Genomic DNA, 26481 nt, shown 5'->3' with positions numbered 1-26481 from the left:
GATAGCTACTGGTGGAGAGAAAAAAAATGGTGGACAAAGAAAAATGGTGTCTTTTGCTAACGTGGTTAGCTAATAGATTTACATAGTGTCTTCCCTGTAAAACATTTTACAAATCAGAAATGATTGCTGGATTCACAAGAAGTGGATCTTTCATCTGGTATCTTGGACTTGTGATTGAATGATATTTAGATGCTACTATTTACTTGTGACGCTATGCTAGCTATGCTATTCAGCTTTTTTACTGGTGGGGGAGGTGGGGGTGCTCCCGGATCCGGGCTTCTGAGTCGGTAGAAGATAAATTGGACACTGTGGCTGGATTTACAACAAGTGTATCTTTAAAATGGTGTAAAATACATGTATGTTTGAGGAATTTTAATTATGGGATTTCTGTTGTTTTGAATTTGGCACCCAGCAGTTTCACTGGCTGTTGAAGAGGTGGGACGCTACCGTCTCACGTACCCTAGAGAGGTTAATAGGTGCATGCTTATTAGTAACTGGAATAAGCAATTTTATAAGTGCAGCGTCTGGTGGATCCTCATTACACCACAGACCAGCAAATATTCTTAACATCATCAACATAGGAATCACTACAAAATATATTGCATGACCTCTTATATAAACTAAACAAATATTTACACAACAGACAAACTGAACAAGTTCCACAAACATGTGACTAACAGAAATGGAATAAATGTATCCCTGAACTAAGGAGGGGGGGGGGGGGGTCCAAATCAAAAGTCAGTTTCTGGTGAGGCCACCAGCTGCATTAAGTACTGCCAGATTTGCCAGTTCTTGCTGTGAGATGTTACCCCACTCTTCCACCAAGGCACCTGCAAGTTCCTGGACATTTCTGGGGGGGGAATGGCCCTAGCCCTCACCCTCCGATCCAACAGGTCCCAGGCGTGCACAATGGGATTGAGATCCAGGCTCGTCGCTGGCCATGGCAGAACACTGACATTCCTGTCTTGCAGGAAATCACGCGCAGAACGAGCAGTATGGCTGGTGGCATTGTCATGCTGGAGGGTCATGTCAGGATGAGCCTGAAGGAAGGGTACCACATGAGGGAGGATCTCTACCCTGTGATGCACAGTGTTGAGATTGCCTGCAGTGACAACAAGCTCAGTCCGATGATGCTGTGACACACCGCCCCAGACCATGACGGACCCTCCACCTCGATCCCGCCCCAGAGTACAGGTTTCGGTGTAACGCTCCTTCCTTCAACGATAAACACGAATCCAACCATCACCCCTGGTGAGATAAAACCGCGAATCGTCAGTGAAGAGCACTTTTTGCCGGTCCTGTCTGGTCCAGCGACCGTGAGCTAATTGCCTACCGTCTGTAAACTGTTAGTGTCTTAACGACCGTTCCACAGGTGCATGCTCATTAATTGTTTATGGTGCATTTAACAAGCAAGGGAAACAGTGTTTAAACCCTTTACAATGAAGATCTGTGAAGTTATTTGGATTTTTACAAATTATCTTTGAAAGACAGGGTCCTGAAAAAGGGACGTTTCTTTTTTTGTTGAGTTTACTATATTAGACTCTTTGATTATCCTAGATAACACTACAGCCGATGGATTTGGATACTGCTTTAATGCAAATTTCTGCAGCATTAGTAAAGATGTGATCAATACTTGATGATTTCGTTTGTAATAACTCTGGTAGGTTGACTGATAAGAAAAAGCTGCAACCTGGTTCAGGTTGAGGTCAACTTGATGAAAGCCAACTTGATGAAAGCCATATTTAAAATCACCATATTACACTTAAGAAAAAAATAAAATTCAACATGTAAAGTGTTGGTTCTGTGTTTCATGAGCTGAAATAAAAGATCCTAGATGTTTCATACACACCCAAGTTTATTTCTCTCAAATTTTGTGCAAACATTTTACATCCCATATCTTCTTTGCCAAGATAATCCATCTTCCTGATAGGTGTGGCATAATCAAGAAGCTGATTAAATAGCATGGTCATTACACAGGTGCACCTTGTGTCGGGGACAGTAAAATTACACTAAAATGTGCAGTTTTGTCACACAACGCCACAGAGTGTGGGAGTGTGCAATTGACATGCATACTGCAGGAATATCCACCAGAGCTGATGCCAGAGAATGTAATGTTCATTTCCCCACCATAAGCCGCCTCCAATGTTGTTTTAGAGAATTTGGCAGTGCATCCAACCAGCCTTACAACACCAGACCATGTGTATGGCCTTGTGTGGGCGAGCAGTTTGCTGATGTCAACGTTGTGAACAGAGTGCCTCATGGTGGCGGTGGGGTTACGGTATGGGCAGGCATAAGCTACAGACAATGAACACAATAGCGTATTATTGATGGCAATTTGAATACACAGAAACACCGTGACAAGATCCTGAGGCCCAATGTAAGGCCCATTTTTTCCTAAGCTATCTGACCAACAGATGCATATCTGTATTCCCGGTCATGTGAAATCCATAGCAAGGCACTAATTCATTAATTTCAATTGACTGATTTCCTCATATGAACTGTAAGTAAGTAAAATCTTTTAAATTGTTGCAGGTTGCATTTATATTTTTGTTCAGTATAATTCAACAGTATTTAACATGAGATCCTCTCTAAGCTTTACAGGAATGTGGATCTGAATATAGACTGCAACACTGCCGCCATTGGCATTTCTATCTTTTCTGTAGATGTTATAACCATGTATTGCTACCACTGTATCAAAGGTATTATCTAAGCGTGTTCCAGAGAATGTCATCTATTACCAGTGGTGTACAGTACTTAAGTAAAAATACTTTAAAGTACTACTAAAGTAGATTTTTTGGCTTCTGATAGGCTAATTGACATCATTTGAGTCAATTGGAAGTGTACCTGTAGATGTATTTCAAGGCCTACCTTAAAACTCAGTGCCTCTTTGCTTGACATCATGGGAAAATCAAAAGAAATCAACCAGGGGAAAAAATGTAAGACCTCCACAAGTCTGGTTCATACTTGGGAGCAATTTCCAAACGCCTGAAGGTACCACGTTCATATGTACAAACAATAGTACGCAAGTATAAACACCATGGGACCACGCAGCCGCCATACCGCTCAGGAAGGAGACGTGTTCTGTCTCCTAGAGATGAACGTACTTTGGTGCAAAAAGTGCAAATCAATCCCAGAACAACAGCAGAAGACCTTGTGAAGACGCTGGAGGAAACAGGTACAAAAGTATCTATATCCACAGTAAAACGAGTCCTATATCGACATAACCTTAAAGGCTGCTCAGCAAGGAAGAAACCACTGCTCCAAAACCGCCATAAAAAAGTCAGACTACAGTTTGCAACTGCACATGGGGACAAAGATCGTACTTTTTGAAGATATGTCCTCTGGTCTGATGAAACAAAAATAGAACTGTTTGGCCATAATGACCATCATTACGTTTGGAGCAAAAAGGGGGATGCTTGCAAGCCGAAGAACACCATCCCAACCGTGAAGCATGGGGGTGGTAGCATCATGTTGTGGGGGTGCTTTGCTGCAGGAGGGACTGGTGCACTTCACAAAATAGATTGCATCATGAGGTAGGAAAAGTATTTGGATATATTGAAGCAACATCTCAAGACATCAGTCAGGAAGTTAAAGCTTGGTCGCAAATGGGTCTTCCAAATGGACAATGACCCCAAGCATACTTCCAAAGTTGTGGCAAAAGGGCTTAAGGACAACAAAGTCAAGGTATTGGAGTGGCCATCACAAAGCCCTGACCTCAATCATATAGACATTTTGTGGGCAGAACTGAAAAAGTGTGTGCGAGCAAGGAGGCCTACAAACCTCACTCAGTTACACCAGCTCTGTCAGGAGGAATGGGCCAAAATTCACCCAACTTATTGTGGGATGCTTGTGGAAGGTAATCTGAAACGTTGAACCCAAGTTACACAATTTAAAGGCAATGCTACCAAATACTAATTGAGTGTAATGTAAACTTCTGACCCACTGGGAATGTGATGAAAGAAATAAAAGCTGAAATAAATCATTCATAAGGAAGTGGATGGCTGAAAACGTTCTACTTTTAAACTCGGACAAAACAGAGATGCTTGTTCTAGGTCCCAAGAAACAAAGAGATCTTCTGTTAAAATCTGACAATTAATCTTGATGGTTGTAAAGTCTCAAATAAAACTGTGAAGGACCTCGGCGTTACTCTGGACCCTGATCTCTCTTTTGACGAACATATCAAGACTGTTTCAAGGACAGCTTTTTTCCATCTACGTAACATTGCAAAAATCTGAAATTTTCTGTCCAAAAATGATGCAGAAAAATTAATCCATGCTTTTGTTACTTCTAGGTTAGACTACTGCAATGCTTTACTTTCCGGCTACCTGGATAAAGCACTAAATAAACTTCAGTTAGTGCTAAATACGGCTGCTAGAATCCTGACTAGAACCAAGAAATTTGATCATATTACTCCAGTGCTCGCTTCCCTACACTGGCTTCCTGTTAAGGCAAGGGCTGATTTCAAGGTTTTACTGTTAACCTATAAAGCGTTACATGGGCTTGCTCCTACCTATCTTTCCGAGTTGGTCCTGTCGTACATACCTACACGTATGCTACGGTCACAAGCCTCCTAATTGTCCCTAGAATTTCTAAGCAAAGAGCTGGAGGCAGGGCTTTCTCCTATAGATCTCCATTTTTATGGAATGGTCTGCCTACCCATGTGAGAGACGCAGACGTGTAATGCCCTGTACTTGTGCTCCAGGATAGTATAGGGTTTTTGCCCCGGGAACCAAGATGTTTCTTACAATAGAACAGCCGATGACAACAGCTGGTGCAATGGCTGAGGAGGTCTAGCCGTTCTTTCACCTTGAGTGGTTCGCTTTATAATTGATTGATTGAAATTTGATTGGTTATATTAAAAGGCGTAATGTGTAGCTTTGTGGACGACCCGACCAAATTCACATAGAAATGTGAGTTATAGATCTGTCATTCTGACTGAAAGTCTGATAAGCGGTAGATCCGTTCTATGTGCGCTATTTCTATGCTCCCCAGCCTTAAGTATAGTACACCGGCTTCAAATAGCTAAAAATACTATTTTTGGTTATTGAAAATATATTTCACAGCGGTTTAGATTGTACAATGAATCTCTACATTACTTGTTTTGTCACAAACTGAAATAATGGAAACAGTTCAGAATTTTAGCAACCAGGCAATGGTGGAGGGATTTATGCATATTGTGCCACTAAAAGCCTATGGCTGCCCATACATACCTCAGTACGAGGTAACAGCTCTTCCACAGCTCCTTGCCCAAGTAGGTGGTGCCTGCTCTGTAGAGTAAGGGTCCCTCTTTAGTGCTGGAGGAATCTCCAGCACCCACCAAGGCTGTCTGGGGGGCCAGAGTCACATCCATGGGGTCCTCCCAGTGGACCAAAGAATACAGGCGGATGACCACTTCAGAAACCTACAGAGACACACAGTGTCAATAAACAATTCTATCATTTGTCTATTACTCATTGTTATATGTGTTGAGCATATACACTACCATTCAAAAGTTTGGGGTCACTTAGAAAAGTCATTGTTTTTTAAAGAAAAGCTGATTTTTTGTCAAATAATCAAATTGATCAGAAATACAGTGTAGACATTGTTCATGTTGTAAATGACTGTTGTTTAAGTGTAATATCTACATAGGCTCATTATCAGCAACCATCACTCCTGTGATGTGGCACGTTGTGTTAGCTAATCCAAGTCGATCATTTTAAAAGGCTAATTGATCATTAGAAAACCCTTTTGCAATTATGTTAGTACAGCTGAAAACTGTTGTTCTAATTAAAGAAGCAATAAATCTGTCCTCCTTTAGACTAGTTGAGTATCTGGAGCATCAGCATTTGTGGGTTCGATTACAGGCTCAAAATGGCCAGAAACAAATACCTTTCTTCTGAAACTCGTCAGTCTATTCCTGTTCTGAGAAATGAAGGCTATTCCATGCAAAAAATTGGAATGGAATAGCCTTCATTTCTCAGAACAAGAATAGACTGGCGAGTTTCAGAATAAAGTTATTCGTTTCTGGCCATTTTGAGCCTGTAATCAAACCCTCAAATGCCAGTGTTATTGCTTCTTTAAATCAGGACAACAGTTTTCAGCTCTGCTAACATAATTGCAAAAGGGTTTTCTAATGATCAATTAGCCTTTTAAAATGATAAACTTGGATTAGCTAACACAACATGCCATTGGAACAGGAGTGATGGTTGCTGTTAAAGGGCCTCTGTACGCCTATGTAGATATTCCATTAAATATCTACCGTTTCCAGCTACAATAGTCATTTACAACATTAACTATGTCTACACTGTATTTCTGATCAATTTGATGTTAAATGGACAAAAAAGTGCTTTTCTTTCAAAAACAAGGACATTTCTAAGTGACCCCAAACTTTTGAACGGTAGTGTATACTGTAGAACACATATGATTGAGCTGGTGATGTCTACTGATGCATATAACCACTCCATCAGATGTAATCCATAAATTATGATGGTTAAGTGCCTATTGTAATTTGATTCCAATCAAATTTAGACTTCAATTCTTGAGCATAAATCAGTATCCAGGCATTTTCAAACATGACATTTGTCTTCCATTTACATGACAGTGCCTGAGAAATGATGTTAATGTGCAGGCCTAGCTAGATATCTGTGTTCCTCACCTCACAGTGAGACTCCTGGGAGACAAACTTAGTGAGGGCTAGTTTCTCCATGGTGGCGTCGGTCAGCACCGAGGGGTAAGGAGGCTCCCTGCACCCCTTAATCATGGCCGACTTCAGGGCTGCCAGGAACCAGCTGAAGGATAGAGAGAAGGAAAAAGAGCATACTGGATTAGAAAAGAGGGGGAGGGATAAAGAGTGATTTATTCTACTGGTCTCCTCTCCTTCATCCATACTGATATGAAAACATGATCTAAGTGAGGGCATGCCAACTAGGAACTTGCTTTCTCAGTTCAGCCCTTTAGTGTCCGTGCATTTGGAGGAAAGGAAATGGGAGCGGAAGCCACCTTAGACTATAAAGATGCCGCCAGGGAGAAGGGGAGAGCAGGGCAGAGGAGAGGAAGCACTCACATAGTCAACGAGGAGTCGGATGTGTCCAGGAGAAACTGGCGTCTTCGGTTTGTGCAGACCAGCGTGACCGTCTGCTGGTCCACGCCCACCTGAGAGACGGACAGGTACAGTATCACAACTTAGTGGAATGGACATAAACAATAACTCTTCCTTCTTGTTGTTTTCCCTCTTCTGTCCATTAGCTTTTTAGGTGATGGTCGTGAAGCAAATGTGCTATATAAAACCAACTTTTAAATTTATGAAAATTGTTAAGGCTTCCTTCAATCACTTCCATTAAACAGCCCAAAGTGCTTCATAGCCTAAAATGATATGGTGGCATCCACACTATCTGGAAAATCAAATCCATTACATAACTGTAGTCCATAAAATAAGAATTGGGCATTCACTTTCTTAAATTCCAGCCGCTGCACATTTGTCCATATAAGACCGACAATTTGTATTTGCACATGTTGAAGTCGAATGAAAGACAGTTACAGGGACAATGGCTTTCAAATTGGCTGCGTGATTGTCGGCCATTGGAATTCACATAAACAACAACTAGAAGGACGTGAACCTAGTAAACTCATGAACCATCTGACCTCATGAACCTTGTAATTTAAGGATCCTGCATGACCCTGACGCTAAACATTGACCAAGACAACCTTCAAGCTAACCTTGAAGAAAACCTATTGCGCCCTTGCAGAAAAGACAACCGTGTGGCATTACAAGAAACCAGTCACAGACAATCTTGACAGTAGACAACATATCCCAGCAGTATAGACAACTCACAGAGACATAGTCCAACTCATTGTAAGAGATGGCGTCCTCAACTGTATAGGGCTTTTCTGCTGCACCTGAAAGAGCGAGAGAAGGGAGCGCGAGAGTGACAAGCAAAGTCAAAAGCCACCACCAAATGTTAATCTAATATATTTACATTTTGGTCATTTAGCAGATGCTCTTATCCAGAGCAATTTACAGTAAGTAGTGAGTGCATCAATTTTTTTTTTATTGTTCCCCCTGTGGAAATTGAACCCACAACCCATGCTCTACCAAGTGAGCAAGAGAGAGTGAGACGGAAATAAAGAGTATCTGAGAGCGTGGTGAGCAGTATACCCTCACCTTTCCTCAGCAGGTAGATGTAACAGTCAGTCAGCAGCAGGTAGAGAGGCTGCATGTCTCCCTCCATGTGACCCGTGCTCATCCTCACCATCTGGGAACAGACAAAAATAACTAAAGACTCAGGACTGCACCTTTTCATATACACTGCAAAGCATACTAATCTCACTGATTTACTTACCAATACCTTTGAAATCAATGTTCCAGATATAGTGTACAAATAAATAACACTTTCCTAATATTGCATTGCACCCACCCTCTTTTGCCCTCAGATCAGCCTCAATTCGTCGGGGCATGGTCTCTACAAGGTGTCGAAACATCTACATGGATGCTGGCTCATGTTGACTCCAATGCTTCAAGTTAGCTGGATGTCCTTTGGGTGGTGGGGCCTTCTTGATTCACACGGGAAACTGTTGAGCGTGAAAAACCCAGCAGCGTTGCAGTTCTTGACACAAACCGGTGTGTCTGGCACCTACTACCATATCCCGTTGTCTTACTCATTCACCTTCTAAAATGGCACCCTTACACAATCCATGTCTCAATAGTCTCAAGCTTAAAAATCCTTCTTTAACCCATCTCCTCCCCTTCATTAACATTAATTGAATTCGATTTAACAAGGGATCATCATTCACCTGGTCAGTCTACATCATGGAAAGAGCAAGTGTTCTTAATGTTTTGAACACTCAATTATGTGTATAAAGATGCATTCAGAGTAGAAATGGTTGGGAGGCCCTGGCAGCATCCCGATTATCCATGCTTCTGCTAAAGTGTGTGCTTGCACACACTCAGTCATGGATTTAAATGCATTCGATTGAAGGAAAACATTGGCTGGAGGGAATTTCCACCATTGTAAAATACATAACGGGGAGTATTTAAATGCACACTTCAGAAGAAGACTGTTAGAACTGATAAGGACTTGGGAATTGATGAGGAATTGAAAAGCTGTATGGTTGAGAAGCACCAGGCAAAAGGAGTGGCGAATAAGTCTGTCCCCACATCCGAATGACAAACTTACTGTAAATTGAGAAATTGTGTGACTAAACTGAAAAATAATAAATTGTATTAATGAAACCAAGATAAATGACAAAGTATGACGGAAAAAACTTTGGTATAATGTAAATGAAATGGGGCAGAAAGACTAATTCAACTCCATCTTTCATTGAATGAGATGGCTCATTTATCACAAAACCTTTTGATGTTGCCAATTACTTTATTGACTATTTCATTGGCAAAGTAGGCAAACTTAGGCATGAAATGCCAACAACTGTGAGCCATCATATTCATGCATAAAATACCAAACAATGAAGGGAAAGCATTGTAATTCAAAATTGTGTATTGTTAGTGTGGATGAGATAGAAAAGGTATTGTTGTCCATCAATAATGAGAAACCACCTGGTATTGACAACTTAGAATGCAAAGTTATTGAGGATGGTAGAGAACTATATCACCACTCCTATTTGTCATTTTTAATTTGAGTCTGGAGAAGAAGAAAAAATTGGCTTCCCTCCAGGTTTGAGGACACAAAGTCATTCCGTTACCAAAGAATGATAAAGCACCCTTTACTGGTTCTAACAACCAACCAATCAGCTTGCTGCCGACTCTTATTCAACTTTTGGATACATTTTTATGTTGACCAGATACAATGCTATTTCTCTGTAAACAAATGAACAGACTTTTAGCATGCTTATAGAGATGGGCACTCAACATGTACTGCACTGACAGCAATTACTTATAATTGGTTGAAAGAAATTGATAAGATGATTGTGGGAGCCGTACTGTTAGATTTCAGTGCAGCCTTTGATATTATTGACCATAACCTGTTAAAAAGAAAAACTTGTGTTATGGCTTTTCAACCTCGGCTCTGAATCTACGATATGGCAATCTGTCAAATAAAACAGAGGGTTTTCTTTAATGGAAGCTTCTCTAATGTTAACCACGTAAAGTGTGGTGTACAGCAGTGCAACTCTCTTGGTCCCCTACTCTTTTCTATTTTTATCACTGACCTGACACTGCCATTAAAACAAAGCCTGTGTGTCTATGTATGCAGATGATTCAACCCAATACGTGTCAGCAACCACAGCTAGCGAAATCACTGCAACCCGAAACAGAGTTGCAGTCAGTTTTAGAATGGGTGGCAAGTAATAAACTAGTTCTGAACATCTATAAAACTAAGAGCATTGTATTTGGTAGAAATCATTCGCTAAATTCTAGACTTCATCTGAATCTGATAATGAATAAAGTGGCAGTTAAGCAAGTTGAAGGGTCTAAATTACTTGGTGTTACCTTGGATTGTAAACTGTCAGTCAAAACCTATTGATTTAATGGTTGAAGATGGGGAGAAGTCTGTTCATGATAAAGAAATGCTCTGTTTTGACACCACACGCCACAAAGCAAGTCCTGCAGGCTGTGGTTTTATCTTGTCTTGATTATTGCCCAGTCAGGTGCTAAAAAGAAGGACCTAGAAAAACTGCATCTGGCCCAGAACAGAGTGGCACATCTGGCTCTTCAATATAATTTGAGGGCTAATACCAATACTAGGGCTGTCCCAGACTAAAAATATATATATATTGGTCGACCGAGAGTTAAATCGGTCAACATTTTCAATCGTGTACTTTTCCATATATAGACACATCCTATGTGTTTGAATAAAATCAACTATATGCAAGTGTTTGTCACACGTTCCATGCTGAAGCATCATTATAGCCATTTAATTTCTTACTTGTTTCTCTGAGTGAAACGTTCTGTTACCGAAATATAACTTTTTTTGTGGAAAAACATTCCCTATTCCCTCCATCCCTGCTCTCTTTACGTTAAACATGCATACTCACGGATTCAGTAGGCTATTAATCACTCAAACTGGCAACAGAAGCAGGATCTGTCTTATTTCTGTAGATATTATGGATGATTCCTAAATCCAGGCACACTTAAAAGTTAGACTATTATTACTTATAGACCTACTTAAGGTATACTCTCTCTTCAATTTTCTTAAACAATTAAACCAAGGGTGGTTTCCTCATTACCTCACTCTGCTGCTGCCTCAGCAGCATTGTTCTCAACACCAATATGCTGGTTAAGTTCGATATTATGCACATAGCAACATATAGGGAAAGGCGCAAATTTAATGGCGTACAGAAGATTATGTTTCAGAACCGCGCCATGAGGGGAAGGGTACCAAATTTTTTTTTTGCAGCATTGAAGGTTCAAGAACACAGTGTCCTCCATCATTCTTAAATGGAAGAAGTTTGGAACCACCAAGGCTCTTCCTAGAGCTGGCCGCCCGGCCACACTGAGCAATCGGGAGAGAGGGGCCTTGGTCAGGGAAGTGTCCAAGAACCCGATGGTCACTGATAGAGCTCCAGAGTTCCTCTGTGGAGATGGGAGAACCTTCCAGAAGGATAACCATCTCTGCAGCACACCACCAATCAGGCCTTTATGGTAGAGTGGCCAGATGGAGGACACTCCTCAGTAAAAGGCACATGACAGCACGCTTGCACCTAAAGGACTCTCAGACCATGAGAAACAAAATTCTCTGGTCTGATGAAACCAAGATTAAACTCTTTGGCCTGAATAAAAAGGGTCACGTCTGGAGGAAACCTGGCACCATCTCTACGGTGAAGCATGGTGGTGGCAGCATCATGCTGTGGGGATATTTTTCAGCGGCAGGGACTGGGAGACTAGTCAGGATCGAGAGAAAGAAGAATGGAGCAAAGTACAGAGAGATCCTTGATTAAAACCTGCTCCAGAGTGCTCAGAACAGGGCGAAGGTTGACCTTACAACAGGACAACAACCCTGAGCACACAGCCTGATTACACCCCCCCCACCCAACATAATATACTAGGCTTACCTTGAAGAGCTGCTCCTCAGTCTCTCTGAAGACGTGGATCATGAGCAGTAGCAGGTGATTGTTGTCCACCCTGAAACAGCCACACAATCAGAATTGCCCCAAAAAAGGCTTAACAGTTATGTAATTTTGTGCCAGACCTGATAGATTTCCGATAGAAATGCTAGTAATAGATCTGTCATTCTGATTGCTTCCCTTCAGTAAGTTTCATTTGTTTCTTTTTACTTTCAGTTTTGTACATCACTCATACAGCTACAAAAACAAACACAAACTGAAATCAGGTGGACATTTAAGAAAAAAATATTTCCCAGATATTGTGCCTTTAAAAACCGCTAGAGTCAATGTCCGCCTTGCGATAATCTAATTTGCATAATAACAAAAATCACCATCAAAATCAGTCTATTTTTTGTTGTTGCATGGGCTGCACCTCAATCCGCCACATCCACCAACGGCGGCCTTCCGCATCTGCGTTGGAACGTGGTCGAGCTAGAGCGGTGTTTGTCAGTGTGACATCCCGAAAATCGGTGTTCTCACTAAAGTGTCTGTAGCGTCTGAATGGTTTGGCCTACAAACGAATCATCTGACCACTCTACGGAGAGATGAGACTCATGAACACGATGGTGTTCTCCGTTTCGCTCTACGGCCAAAAGCATCACGGAACTCGACTGAAGTTTGTACCGCTTATCTGCCAACTTCTGTATGTTGCGTCCGATCAGTTTGAGCTACGCACTAATATGACCCCTCTATGGAAAGGTTAGACTCTCACTAGCACGTACATGTCGGAAAATGGAGGTATAAACCGAGTGTACAAAATATTAGGAACACATTCCTAATATTGAGTTGAACCCCTTTTGCCCTTAGAACTTCCTCAATTCATCAGGGCATGGACTCCACAAGGTGTCGAAAGCGTTCCACAGTGATACTGGCATTTGGTGAGACTCCAATGCTTCTCACAGTTGTGTCAAGTTGACTCGACTTCCTTTGGGTGGTGGATTATTCTTGACAGACACGGGAAACAGTGTGAAAATTCCAGCAGCGTTGCAGTTCTTGACACACTCAAACCGGTGCGCCTGGCACCTACTACCATAACCTGTTCAAAGAAAAAAAAAATTGTCTTGTCCATTCACCCTCTGAATAGCACACATACTTCCAGTTCAAATCACTAAAGACTTAAAAATGGTCCAAGCACACACGTACAGAAGGCGCGACAGCGCCTTTTTCCCCTCAGGAGGCTGAGAAAGTTTGGCATGGGCCCTTAAATCCTCAAAAACTTCTACAGCAGTACCATTGAGAGCATCTTGACTGGTTGCATCACTGCCTGGTATGGTGCTAGAGGGTGGTGCGGACAGCCCAGTACATCACTTGGGCCGAGCTCCTGCCATCCAGAACATCTAAAATGCATTCGGAAAGTATTCAGACCCCTTCACTCTTTCCACTTTGTTACATTACAGGCTTATTCTAAAAATGATTAAAGAATAAATAATCCCCATCAATCGACACACAATGATCCATAATGACAAAACAAAAACAGGTCATTTTGCTAATTAAAAAAAAATATTAAACTGAAATATCATAATTACTTAAGTATTCAGACCCTTTACACAGTACTTTGTTGAAGCACCTTTGGCAGCGATTATAGATCCTCTCAAGCTCTGTCAGGTTGGATGGGGAGCGTCGCCCCACAGCTACTTTCAGGTCTCACCAGAGATGTTAGATCGGGTTCAAGTCCGGGCTCTGGCTGGGCCACTCAAGGCAATTCAGAGACTCCCAAAGACGCTCCTGCATTGTCTTGGCTGTGTGCTTAGGGTCGTTGTCCTGTTGGAAGGTGAACTTTTGCCCCAGTCTGAGGTCCTGAGTGCTCTGGAGCAGGTTTTCATGAAGGTTCTCTCTGTACTTTGCTCTGTTCATCTTTCTCTCGATCCTGAATATTCTCCCAGTCCCTGCTGCTGAAAAACAATCCCCACAAGATGATGCTGCCACCACTAAGCTTCACCAAAGGGATGGTATTGGCCAGGTGATGAGCAGTGCCTGGTTTCCTCCAGACGTGATGCTTGGTATTCAGGCCAAAGAGTTCAATCCTGGTTGTATCAGACCAGAGAATCTTGTTTCTCATGGTCTGAGAGTACTTTAGGTGCCTTTTGGCAAACTCCAAGCGGGCTATCATGTGCCTTTTACGAAGGAGTGTCTTCCGTCTGGCCACTACCATAAAAGGCCTGCTTGGTGAAGTGCTGCAGAAATGGTTGTCCTTCTGGAAGGTTCTCCCATCTCTACAGAGGAACTCTGGAGCTATGTCAGTGACCATCGGGTTCTTGGTCACCTCCCTGACCAAGGCCCTTCTCACCCGATTGCTCCGTTTGGCCAGGCTGTCAGCTCTAGGAAGAGTCTTGGTGGTTCCAAACTTCTTCCATTTAAAAATGGAGGCCACTGTGTTCTTGGGGACCTTCAATGCTGCATAAAATGTGTTGGTACCCTTCCCCAGATCTATGCCTTGACACAATCCTGTCTCGGAGTACTACAGACAATTCCTTTGACCTCAAGGGTTGGTTTTTGCTCTGACATGCACTGTCAACTGTGGGACCTTATATAGACAAGTGTGTGCCTTTCCAAATCATGTCCAATTAATTTAATTTACCACAGGTGGACTCCAATCAAGTTGTAGAAACATCTCAGGGATGATCAATGGAAAAGGGATGTGCCTGAGCTCAATTTCAGGTCTCATAGCAAAGGGTCTGAATAGTTATGTTTTGCAAACATTTCTAAAAACCTGTTTTCACTGTTATTATGGGGTATTGTGTGTAGATTAAATAAGTAAATCCTCATCAATCGCTTTTAGAATAAGGCTGTAATGTAACAAAATGTGGACAAAGTGAAGGGGTCTGAATACTTTCTGAATGCACTGTATGTCAGACGGTGTGGAAGGATGGCCTGGAAAATCGTTAAAGACTCCAACTACCCAAGCCGCCATAGACTATTCTCTCTGCTTCCGCACGGCAAGCAGGACCTGTGCATCAAGTCTAACACCAACAGGCTCTTGAAAAGCTTTCTTCCCAAGCAATAAGCCTGAAATAGCTAACAATATAGCTACACAGACCAAGTTAACCTTGTATCTTTATTGAAATTGTATTTTTACACTGTGCATATGCACACTGACAGGCCCTACACTCACTCCATCATCTGCTCACTCACACATACTATGTACATACATTTATAATGACTCTACACACACATACAAGCTGCAGCTACTCTGTTCATCTTATATCATTTTGCCTAGTCACCTTACCCCTATACATATTTACCTCCATCACTCCAGTATCCGGTGTAGGCCGTCAATGTAAATAATAATTTGTTCTTAACTGACTTGCCTAGTTAAATAATATATATATATATCAAAATCCCTGCACCTTGTAAATGTGCTATTGGAACTTCACCATGTATATAGTATGCTTACTTAGTTATTGTGTTCTTCATATTTCATATTTATTGTTTGTTTTACTAGTATTACATTATTATTGATTATTACACTGTTGGGTTTTGAGTTTGCAAGAAAGGCATTTCACTGTACTTGAAACATACACAGTCCATGTCTCAAGTCTTAAAAACCCTTCTTTAACCTGTCTCCTCCCCGTTCATCTACACTGATTGAAGTGGATCATAGCTTTCACATGGATTCCCCAGGTCAAGAGCAGGTGTTCCTAATGTTTTTAATTAGTGTATTATGGAAGTAGTTTAGTGCCCCAAAAAATTGGTTAAATATGGGTAAAAAATGTAATAATTTCTTAATTTTTTTAAATAATCGCTCAGATATAGGACAGACACTTAAAAGTGGATGAATATATTATTCAATGCGTTGCTATGGGCTAATAGCAGTAATGCCAAATTCAATGTTTCAAATACATGTTTTATATATTTTTTTGATACCTAAATGGGTTCTAAAATTCTAAATAAAATAGCTCAATGATCCTTGGTATGACCATCTTAAAACAATTCTATATGTTAGCAGGGTAGAACGCCCCCCCCCCCAGCTTAGACAATGATTAAAAAGGTTCCATTCATGGTTCACCCAAACATGTGTAATTAATCTCCCAACTCACTTGAATTCTGCAGAATGGGAGTTTTCTGTTGGACTGAGACTGTCCTCTTCAGTTTCTCCAGCAGGCAATCCATTCTCAACCACCACTGCCTCCTCTAAGAAGGGGTCCTGTCCTGGTGGTGCCTCTGCCTCTCTCTCATCTTCATGGCCACCAGGAAGAGCCTGCGGCTGGCCATGCCCTGCAGTGTCATGGTGGCCACCACGCGTGGCAGCAGCATCTGGATTGTGGGGGATAAAGCAGTAAAAGTCTGCAGGGGCCGGAGGGGCCTGCAGGAAGTTGGGGCTCGGGGCCAGAGCAGGGCGCAGCAGGAGGGGGGCCCCAGCTTCCGGGTCAGGTGGCTCAATAATCGGATCCCCTCGAAAGGGCTGCTGCCCCGGGGGCTGGAAGATGGCTTCAGGGCTGCCAGAGGAGGACCTTCTGGGGAGGGAACTCTGATGGGTCTTCTCCCCCTTATCTTCTTCCTCTCTGTCTGGTCGCCACCAGGCCTGCCCCCCGTCCAGAGCTCCATTGAGCCGGTCCATAACATCACGTAGGGGCTGGCCCACACTGTCCATGGAGGTGTCAGTCATCTCCGGCAGCCGCAGGAGACCCTCTGACTCATTCTCCTCCTGGCCTTCCTCATCCCCCATCCCTCTCCTTCTCCTCACTGTCTCGGCCCCTGAGCCCTGCGGCGGCCCCACAGAGGGGCTACGGGAGTCTCCATCCAGCCCCTCTCCCCCTCTCTCCTGGGTTCCGTCTTCTCCCTCTGCTTGCTCGGAGGCCGTTGTGTTCTGTTCACTGCTCACCGTGGACGCGCTGGAGCCCTTCACGACATGGCGCTTCTTGGCTGGCTTCCTTCGTCTGGCCATCCTGGTGGAAAGGAAAGCAGTATGTCATCATAGTTATTCCATATGTACTCCTCCTAGGTCCATAAGAATTCATAACATTTCACAAGCCAAAAAGCTAGGGGACTTGATGACCTGTATGAGTGTGCCAATAAATGAGGGCTTCGCTTGATCTGATAACCTCGATGTCTGTGAGCTAAAATGAAGTTAGTGGCTAAGCAGCTAACTAGCCTAAATCTCATGTAGTTTTACCCATAGAGGCTAATGTTAGGAGTGTGTGCTGTACCTGATAACCTCCAGCTCGTTGCTGGTGCTCTCCATGTCGTCCACGGTGGTGGTGGTGTCGTGGGGGTGGCGGCTAGCAGTGTGGACGGGGGTGATGTCGGCCGAGGTGTTGGTGTCCGAATCCTTGTTGAAGGGGTTGTGTCTGGTGGGGCTGCGGGGCGGGGAAGTTCCCCTCACTGGGATAATGGCAGCCCGGAGAATCACAGAGTCTTTGAAGACCATCTGAGGGTCTGAGGCGCTGGAGCGCGGACAGATAACCGGGTCGGTGAGGTCACCCTCTGCGGCAGGACGGGAGAGGAACACACACAGTTAACAAAATAGAACAATCACACATACAGTATGCTACAGATAGTGTACACATTCTGGATCCAAATAATGAGAATGGATACTGGTGGGGCTTTGGCTGGGACAGGGATGAGGGCACACAACCACACATTTCCCACAGGATGCACAGGACAAAGACAGGCAGGCAGAAAAAAAAACAAGCTTGTTGAGTGACACAGGCATTGGTGAAACTATGTCAAATGAATGCAGTGACAGTGCTATAGTACATGCTACAGTTGGTGACAAAAGCTTTGAAGGCAGAGTTGAACCGAGAACAAAGCCATGCAATCCAATGGTTCCAATAAGAAATAGATAAACCACATATATGCCGGCACACACCAAACAGAGTGAGTACCAGCTACATCAGGCATTGCAGTTCTCGAGTATTATTCCACATCAATGCTGCGTACGCTTCAAGATCACGTCTTGTAAAATAAACATGTTGCGTGGTACATTAAAACATGAAAGACAACATTAACAATTCACCAGTGCATAGAAATGTCTGCTTAGAAAATAACTTACTTGGCAATAAAATCGTATGAAAATGTTGCAATAGTGCCACATATTTTCTTGCATAAAAGGTGAGCAAAAAATTCCGCTAAAATTATATTTATTTTTACAACTAGGCATCATTATGCAATTCATCCCTTAATACTCCACACACGTAATGATATTGAGGACAATTGACATTTGATTCAGTAGTGTCTTAAAAGATAAGTGTAAAAGCACAGCAACAGTGGATTTTAATATGCTTATGAATCCATCTAGCCTACTTCCCAATAAACTAAAGTGCATAAAACAGAAGCCCCTTCGTTGACTTCTCTACCATTTCTCTCTCAGCATTGATATTGCAATTAAGATACTCCAATTAAACCACTGACTACACAGAGGACCAGAATGCATTGACTGTGGGATGGAGGACATGCATGATGCTGTGAGCGGGGAGGAAGGCAGGATAGGGGAGGGGTAACCATGTCCCACCTTCCCAGTCTGCAGTTGGCTGCAACACGGGGAAGATGTCCCCGAAATCATAATCTAAAAAGGAGGGATAAGACTCAACGTTAGAACGAAAGGCCCGAGACAGAGGTAGAAAATGTGACATATGAGAGAAATATGATACACTTGATGAGAACAGTTACTGGTATGGATAGGTAAAGAAAATTCCAAATAAATGGGGGCTCAATGGTTTATGGAAAGTGACAGGAGATAAAGCATTCACACCCTGGAGTTCATATACTGTGCTATGTGATCAATGAAGAGCACTTCAATGTGAGTGCTAAGCTACTATTTCTACATTAAAACCCATGAGCCACAAGTGTCTTCCTGATCAATCCAACTTCAGCATCAATACTTCATTACTTGACAAACCAGCCTATGAATTAGGCTAGTGACACCGCATAAGACAGACGGGGAGGAGAGAAAATACAGAGTTGGAGAAGGAGAAAAGGAAAGAGATGGATAGGTGAAGCCCGACCTTCGCTGGACGGGGCGATGGCGCTGTCGTCCCACTCCAGGTTGGTAGAGGTGAGGGAAGTGAAGGAAAGCAAAGAAAGGCTGTCCGAGCTGGGAAGGCGCTCCTCAAAGTCCAGCAGATTCTGGGGCTTGTAGTACTCCGGCATGTAGGGTGCCACATCCAAGTAAGGGACATCCTAACATCCAGAAAACAATTGGGGTTTGAGAGTGTTCTTGATGTTACATTACACATCTCTTTTTGACTTAACTATTTATTAGTTTTACACACAAACCAAATACTATGTTTAGATTATTTGGTTAAACCTGATGGTACTTTTTCTTATTGTCTTACAATAAAGCCTGAACTGTTGGACTTTTGTAAATGAAGTGTATTAATATGAATTATAATGGTTTTAAAGCACTGTCTAATAACTGACCAACTCCAGATGAAAGCGAATGAACTCCAGTCCCGACACCAACGTGAGGAAGAGTGTGAGGTGATCATGGCTGCACACCAATGCATTTCTGGGAAGAGATTCAAAGCAGATGGTTTATTTACAATAAGGGGACTAGTTATACGCATTAGTCATACAGACACACTTTCACACTCATCATATTTTTTTTATTTCACCTTAATTTAATAAACCAGGTAGGCTATTTGAGAACAAGTTCCCATTTACAACTGCGACCTGGCCAAGATAAAGCAAAGCAGTGTGACACAGACAACAACAGAGTTACACATGGAGTAAACAAGTCAATAACACAGTAGGGGGGGAAAAAGAGTCTATATACATTGTGTGCAAAAGGCATGAGGTAGGCAATAAATAGGCCATAGGAGCGAATAATTACAATTTAGCAGATTAACACTGGAGTGATAAAACATCAGATGATCATGTGCAAGTAGAGATACTGGTGTGCAAAAGAGCAGAAAAGTAAATAAATAAAAACAGTATAGGATGAGGTAGGTAAATTGGGTGGGCTATTTACAGATGAACTATGTACAGCTGCAGCGATCAGTTAGCTGCTCAGATAGCAGATGTTTAAAGTTGGTGAGGGAAATAAAAGTCTCCAACTTCAGCGATTTTTGCAATTCGTTCCAGTCACAGGCAGCAGAGAACTGGAAGGAAAGGCGGCCAAATGAGGTGTTGGCTTTGGGGATGATCAGTGAGATATACCTGCTGGAGCGCGTGCTATGGGTGGGTGTTGTTATCGTGACCAATGAACTGAGATAAGGCGGAGCTTTACCTAGCATGGACTTATAGATGACCTGGAGCCAGTGGGTCTGGCGACGAATATGTAGCGAGGGCCAGCCAACTAGAGCATACAGGTCGCAGTGGTGGGTGGTATAAGGTGTTTTAGTAACAAAACGGATGGCACTATGATAAACTGCATCTAGTTTGCTGAGTAGAGTATTGGAAGCTATTTTGTATATGACGTCGCCGAAGTCGAGGATCGGTAGGATAGTCAGTTTTACTAGTGTAAGTTTTGCGGCGTGAGTGAAGGAGGCTTTGTTGCGAAATAGAAAGCCGATTCTAGATTTGATTTTGGATTGGAGATGTTTAATACGAGTCTGGAAGGAGAGTTTGCAGTCTAGCCAGACACCTAGGTACTTATAGATGTCCACATATTCTAGGTCAGAACCGTCCAGGGTGGTGATGCTAGTCGGGCGTGCGGGTGCAGGCAGCGAACGGTTGAAAAGCATGCATTTGGTTTTACTAGCGTTTAAGAGCAGTTGGAGGCCACGGAAGGAGTGTTGTATGGCATTGAAGCTCGTTTGGAGATTAGATAGCACAGTGTCCAAGGAAGGGCCAGAAGTATACAGAATGGTGTTGTCTGCGTAGAGGTGGATCAGGGAATCGCCCGCAGCAAGAGCAACATCATTGATATATACAGAGAAAAGAGTCGGCCCGAGAATTGAACCCTGTGGTACCCCCACAGAGACTGCCAGAGGACCAGACTACATGCACTCCGATTTGACACACTGAACTCTGTCTGCAAAGTAGTTGGTGAACCAGGCAAGGCAGTCATCAGAAAAAGCGTGGCTACTGAGTCTGCCGATAAGAATATGGTGATTGACAGAGTCGAAAGCCTTGGCCAGGTCGATGAAGACGGTTGCACAGTACTGTCTTTTATCGATGGCGGTTATGATATCGTTTAGTACCTTGAGCGTGGCTGAGGTGCACCCGTGACCGGCTCAGGAACCGGATTGAACAGCGGAGAAGGTACGGTGGGATTCGAGATGGTCAGTGATCTGTTTATTAACTTGGCTTCCGAAGACCTTAGATAGGCAGGGCAGGATGGATATAGGTCTGTAACAGTTTGGGTCCAGGGTGTCTCCCCCTTTGAAGAGGGGGATGACCGCAGCAGCTTTCCAATCCTTGGGGATCTCAGACGATATGAAAGAGAGGTTGAACAGGCTGGTAATAGGGGTTGCGACAACGGCAGCGGATAGTTTCAGAAATAGAGGGTCCAGATTGTCAAGCCCAGCTGATTTGTATGGGTCCAGGTTTTGCAGCTCTTTCAGAACATCTGCTATCTGGATTTGGGTAAAGGAGAAGCTGGGGACGCTTGGGCGAGTAGCCGCGGGGGGGGGGCGGGGGCGGAGCTGTTGGCCGAGGTTGGAGCAGCCAGGAGGAAGGCATGGCCAGCCGTTGAGAAATGCTTGTTGAAGTTTTAGATTATCATGGATTTATCGGTGGTGACCGTGTTACCTAGCCTCAGTGCAGTGGACAGCTGGGAGGAAGTGCTCTTGTTCTCCATGGACTTTACAGTGTCCCAGAACTTTTTGGAGTTAGAGCTACAGCATGCAAATTTCTGCTTGAAAAAGCTAGCCTTTGCTTTCCTGACTGACTGCGTGTATTGGTTCCTGACTTCCCTGAACAGTTGCATATCGCGGGGACTATTCGATGCTATTGCAGTCCACCACAGGATGTTTTTGTGCTGGTCGAGGGCAGTCAGGTCTGGAGTGAACCATGGGCTATATCTGTTCTTAGTTCTGCATTTTTTGAACGGGGCATGTTTATCTAAGATGTTGAGGAAGTTACTTTTAAAGAATGACCAGGCATCCTCAACTGATGGGATGAGGTCAATATCCTTCCAGGATACCCGGGCCAGGTCAATTCTTGCTGCTACTACTCAATATGCTGCTACTACTACTCTGTTCATCATTTTACTCTTATTAACTATCCTTACGCCTAGTCACTTAACTCCACAAAAAAAAGAAATGTCCCTTTTTCAGGACCCTGTCTCAAAGATAATTCGTAAAAATCAAAAAATCTAAATATGCACCTGTGGAACGGTCGTTAAGACACTAACAGCTGACTCTGAAAAAGACCAAAAGAAAGATGCCCAGGGTCCCTGCTCATCTGCGTGAACGTGCCTTAGGCATGCTGCAAGGAGGCAAGAGGACTGCAGATGTGGCCAGGGAAAGAAATTGCAATGTCCGTACTGTGAGACACCTAAGACAGCGCTACAGGGAGACAAGACGGACAGCTGATCGTCCTCGCAGTGGCAGACCACGTGTAACAGCTCCACAGGATCGATACATCCGAACATCACACCTGAAGGACAGGTACAGGATGGCAACAACAACTACCCAAGTTACACCAGGAACGCACAATCCCTCCATCAGTGCTCAGACTGTCCTCAATAGGCTGAGAGAGGCTGGACTGAGGGCTTGTAGGCCTGTTGTAAGGCAGGTCCTCACCAGACATCACCAGCAACAATGTCACCTATGGGCACAAACCCACCGTGGCTGGACCAGACAGGACTGGCAAAAAGTGCTCTTCACTGACGAGTCATGGTTTTGTCTCACCAGGGATGATGGTCTGATTTGAGTTTATCGTTGAAGGAATGAGCATTACACCGAGGCCTGTACTTTGGAGCGGGATCGATTTGGAGGTGGAGGGTCCGTCATGGACTGGGGCGGTGTGTCACAGCATCATCGGACTGAGCTTGTTGTCATTGCAGGCAATCTCAATGCTGTGCATTACAGGGAAGAAATCCTACTCCCTCATGTGGTACCATTCCTGCAGGCTCATCCTGACATGACCCTCCTGCATGACAATGCCACCAGCCATACTGCTCGTTCTGTGTGTGATTTCCTGCAAGACAGGAATGCCAGTGATCAGCCATGGCCAGCGAAGAGCCCAGATCTCAAATCCCATTGAGCACATCTGGGACCCGTTGGATCAGAGGGTGAGGGCTAGGGCAATTCCCCCCAGAAGTGTCCGGGAACTTGCAGGTGCCTTGGTGGAAGAGCGGGGTAACATCTCACAGCAAGAACTGGCAAATCTGGTACAGTCCACGAGGAGGAGATGCACTGCAGTACTTAATGCACCTGGTGGCCACACCATATACTGACTGTTACTTTTGACCCCCCTTTTGTTCAGGGACACATTATTAAATGTATGTTAAATTTATGTCTCAGTTGTTGAATCTTGTTATGTTCATACAAATATTTACAAATGTTAAGTTTGCTGAACATAAAACAGTTGGCAGTGAGAGGACGTTTTTAACGTTGCTGAGTTTATCTAGGTATTTGTAGGATGACACTTTTTCAATAAATAAGCCACTAGATGTGACAATGCTAACCTTCTCTGGCTGAGTGTGAGCTCCGGTAAAGGTCATGAATTTAATTTCTTTGTACATTCAAGACCAGTTGGAGACCATAAAAGGAGGCCTGCAGTAACTGAAAAGCAGTCTGGAGATCTTCAACAGCCTGAACCAGAGAAGGAGAACATTAATATATAACTAGCATCTACATATAGATGCAACTTTGTCAGTTGCATCCCATTTCCCAAATGGTGTCACTTGCCACTGGCATAGCTGCAGCTTTGGTGCTGTGCCCTGATCTAAAGCCAGACTGAACTGCGCTCAGTATGTTCCTTTCAATGAATACGTTTTTTTTAAAACTGTGTTCATCAGGGATTCAAAGACCTTGGCCAGGATAGGGAGTTTAGAGATAGGAGCAAAGTTATTAGCATCTGAGGAATCTCCACCCTTTAGCAGTGGGAGGACATAAGCGGATTTCCAAATGCTGGGTATGGAATTGGTCAAGAGACTCAAGTTGAAAATGTGAGCCACAGGTTCAGTAATAATACCAGCTGGTATCTTTAAGAGGTAGGAGGGATCCAGGTTGTCTGGACCCGCAAACTTTTTAGTGTCTCTTGCCTTTAGAGCTTCACAGACCTTAGCATAAGAAACAGGCTCAAAATGTAAATGGTTCACAAGGGCATATAATTTACTGAAACAGAGCTTACATTAAAAGCCTGAGCCCCAACATTATCAAAAACTTACAGCATGCAGTTGAAGTCGGAAGTTTACATACACTTAGGTTGGAGTCATTAAAACTTGCTTTCAACCACTCCACAAATGTCTTGTTACCAAACTATAGTTATGCCAAGTCACTTAGGACATCTACTTTGTGCACAACACAAGTAATTTTCCCAACAATTGTTTCCAGACAGATTATTTCACTGTATCACAATTCTGAAGTTTACATACACTAAGTTGACTGTGGCTTTAAACAGCTTGGAAAATTCCAGAAAATGTCATGGCTTTAGAAGCTTCTGAAAGGCTAATTGACATAATTTGAGTCAATTGGAGGTGTACACCTGTGGATGTATTTCAAGGCCTACTTTCAAGCTCAGTGCCTCTTTGCTTGACAACATGGGAAAATCAAAAGAAATCAGCCAAGACCTCACAAAAAAAATTGTAGACCTCCACAAGTCTGGTTCATCCTTGGGAGCAATTTCCAAATGCCTGAAGGTACCACATTCATCTTTACAAACAACAGTACGCAAGTATAAACACCACGGGACCACGCAGCCGTCACACCGCTCAGGGAGGAGACGCATTCTGTCTCCTAGAGATGAACATACTTTGGTGTGAAAAGTGCAAGTCAATCCCAGAATAACAGCAAAGTACCTTGTGAAGATATTGGAGGAAACAGGTACAAAAGTATCTATATCCACAGTAAAATGAGTCCTATATCTACATACCTGAAAGGCCCCTCAGTAAGGAAGAAGCCACTGCTCCAAAACCGCCATAAAAAAACCCAGACTACGGTTTGCAACTGCACATGGGGACAAAGATTGTACTGTCTGATGGAACAAAAATGGAACTGTTTGGCCATAATGACCATCGTTATGTTTGGAGGAAAAAGGGAGATGCATGCAAGCCGAAGAACACCATCCCAACCGTGAAGCATGGGGGTGGTAGCATCATGTTGTGGGGGTGCTTTGCTGCAGGAGGGACTGGTGCACTTCACAAAATAGACAGCATCATGAGGGGAAATTATGTGGATATATTGAAGCAACATCTCAAGACATCAGTCAGGAAGTTCAAGCTTAGTTGCAAATGGGTCTTCCAAATGGACAATGACCCCAAGCATACTACCAAAGTTTTTGCAAAATGGCTTAAGGACAAAGTCAAGGTATTGGAGTGGCCATCACAAAGCCCTGACCTCAATCCCATAGAACATTTGTGGTCAGAACTGAAAAAGCGTGTGGGAGCAAGGAGGCCTTACTAACCTGTCTCAGTTACACCAGCTGTCAGGAGGAAAATAGACCCAACTTATTGTGGGAAGCTTGTGGAAGGCTACACGAAACGTTTGACCCAAGTTAAACAAATTTAAAGGCAATGCTACCAAATACTAATTGAGTGTATGTAATCTGACCCTCTGGGAATGTGATTAAATAAATAAAAGCTGAAATAAATAATTCTCGCTATTATTCTGACATTTCACATTCTTAAAATAAAAGTGGTGATCCTAACTGATCTAAGACAGGCAATTTTTACTGGGATTAAATGTCAGGAATTATGAAAAACTGAGTTTAAATGTAGTTGGCTAAAGTGTATGTAACTTCAACTGTATTCGAAGTGCTTGTTAAAAACCCCTACAATATGGTCTTTATCCTTCACTTTATTAGAATCCATCATTAATTGGTCAGGAAGACCAGAGGAAACATTAGAACCTGACACTGATTTAAAATCAAATAGTATTTGTCACATGCACCTTACAGTGAAATGCTAACTTTCAAGCCCTTAACCAACAAAGCAGTTTAAAAAAAAAGACCAACAAAAAAATTAAAAAGTAACAAGTAATTAAAGAGCAGCCGTTAAATAACAATAGCGAGGCTATATACAAGGGGTACCAGTACAGAGTCAATGCGTGGGGGCGCCGGTTTGTCGAGGTAATTGAGTTAATATGTATGTGTAGGTAGAGTTATTAAAGTGACTATGCATAGATAATAACAGAGAGTAGCAGCAGCGTAAAAGAGGGGGGGGGGGGGGGGGGGGGGGGGGCAATGCTAATAGTCTGGGTAGCCATTTGATTAGATGTTCAGGAGTCTCATGGCTTGGGGGTAGAAGCCTCTTGGACCTAGACTTGGCACTCAGGTACCGCTTGCCGCGCGGTAGCAGAGAGAACAGTCTATGACTAGGGTGGCTGGAGACTGACAATGTTTAGGGCCTTCCTCTGACACCGCCTGGTATAGAGGTCCTGGATGGCGGAAGCTTGGCCC

General features: G+C 43.3%; 1 protein-coding gene across 4 annotated transcripts in view; it reads right to left on the bottom strand.

The window, feature by feature from the left end:
- The window catches only part of LOC129830166 (pleckstrin homology domain-containing family M member 2-like), a 57765-nt gene that overhangs the window by 22033 nt on the left and 9251 nt on the right, over positions 1-26481 (bottom strand). For 3 of the 4 annotated variants that reach the window (XM_055892492.1, XM_055892493.1, XM_055892495.1), the window contains 11 exons: positions 19393-19480; positions 18978-19152; positions 18485-18538; positions 17181-17457; positions 16071-16919; positions 11983-12052; positions 8141-8231; positions 7811-7875; positions 7043-7131; positions 6635-6767; positions 5211-5401 (listed from right to left, as the gene is read on the bottom strand). In XM_055892492.1, coding sequence (XP_055748467.1) covers positions 5211-5401; positions 6635-6767; positions 7043-7131; positions 7811-7875; positions 8141-8231; positions 11983-12052; positions 16071-16919; positions 17181-17457; positions 18485-18538; positions 18978-19152; positions 19393-19480 — 2082 coding nt within the window. The remainder of the gene's footprint in view (positions 1-5210; positions 5402-6634; positions 6768-7042; positions 7132-7810; positions 7876-8140; positions 8232-11982; positions 12053-16070; positions 16920-17180; positions 17458-18484; positions 18539-18977; positions 19153-19392; positions 19481-26481) is intronic. The other variant, XM_055892494.1, reaches the window with a different exon arrangement.

The sequence above is a fragment of the Salvelinus fontinalis genome, chromosome 31 (assembly GCF_029448725.1).
Source record: "Salvelinus fontinalis isolate EN_2023a chromosome 31, ASM2944872v1, whole genome shotgun sequence".
NCBI lineage: Eukaryota > Metazoa > Chordata > Actinopteri > Salmoniformes > Salmonidae > Salvelinus > Salvelinus fontinalis.
The sequence above is the reverse complement of the archived record's forward strand: the minus strand, read 5'-3'. Positions and strand labels throughout refer to the sequence as shown.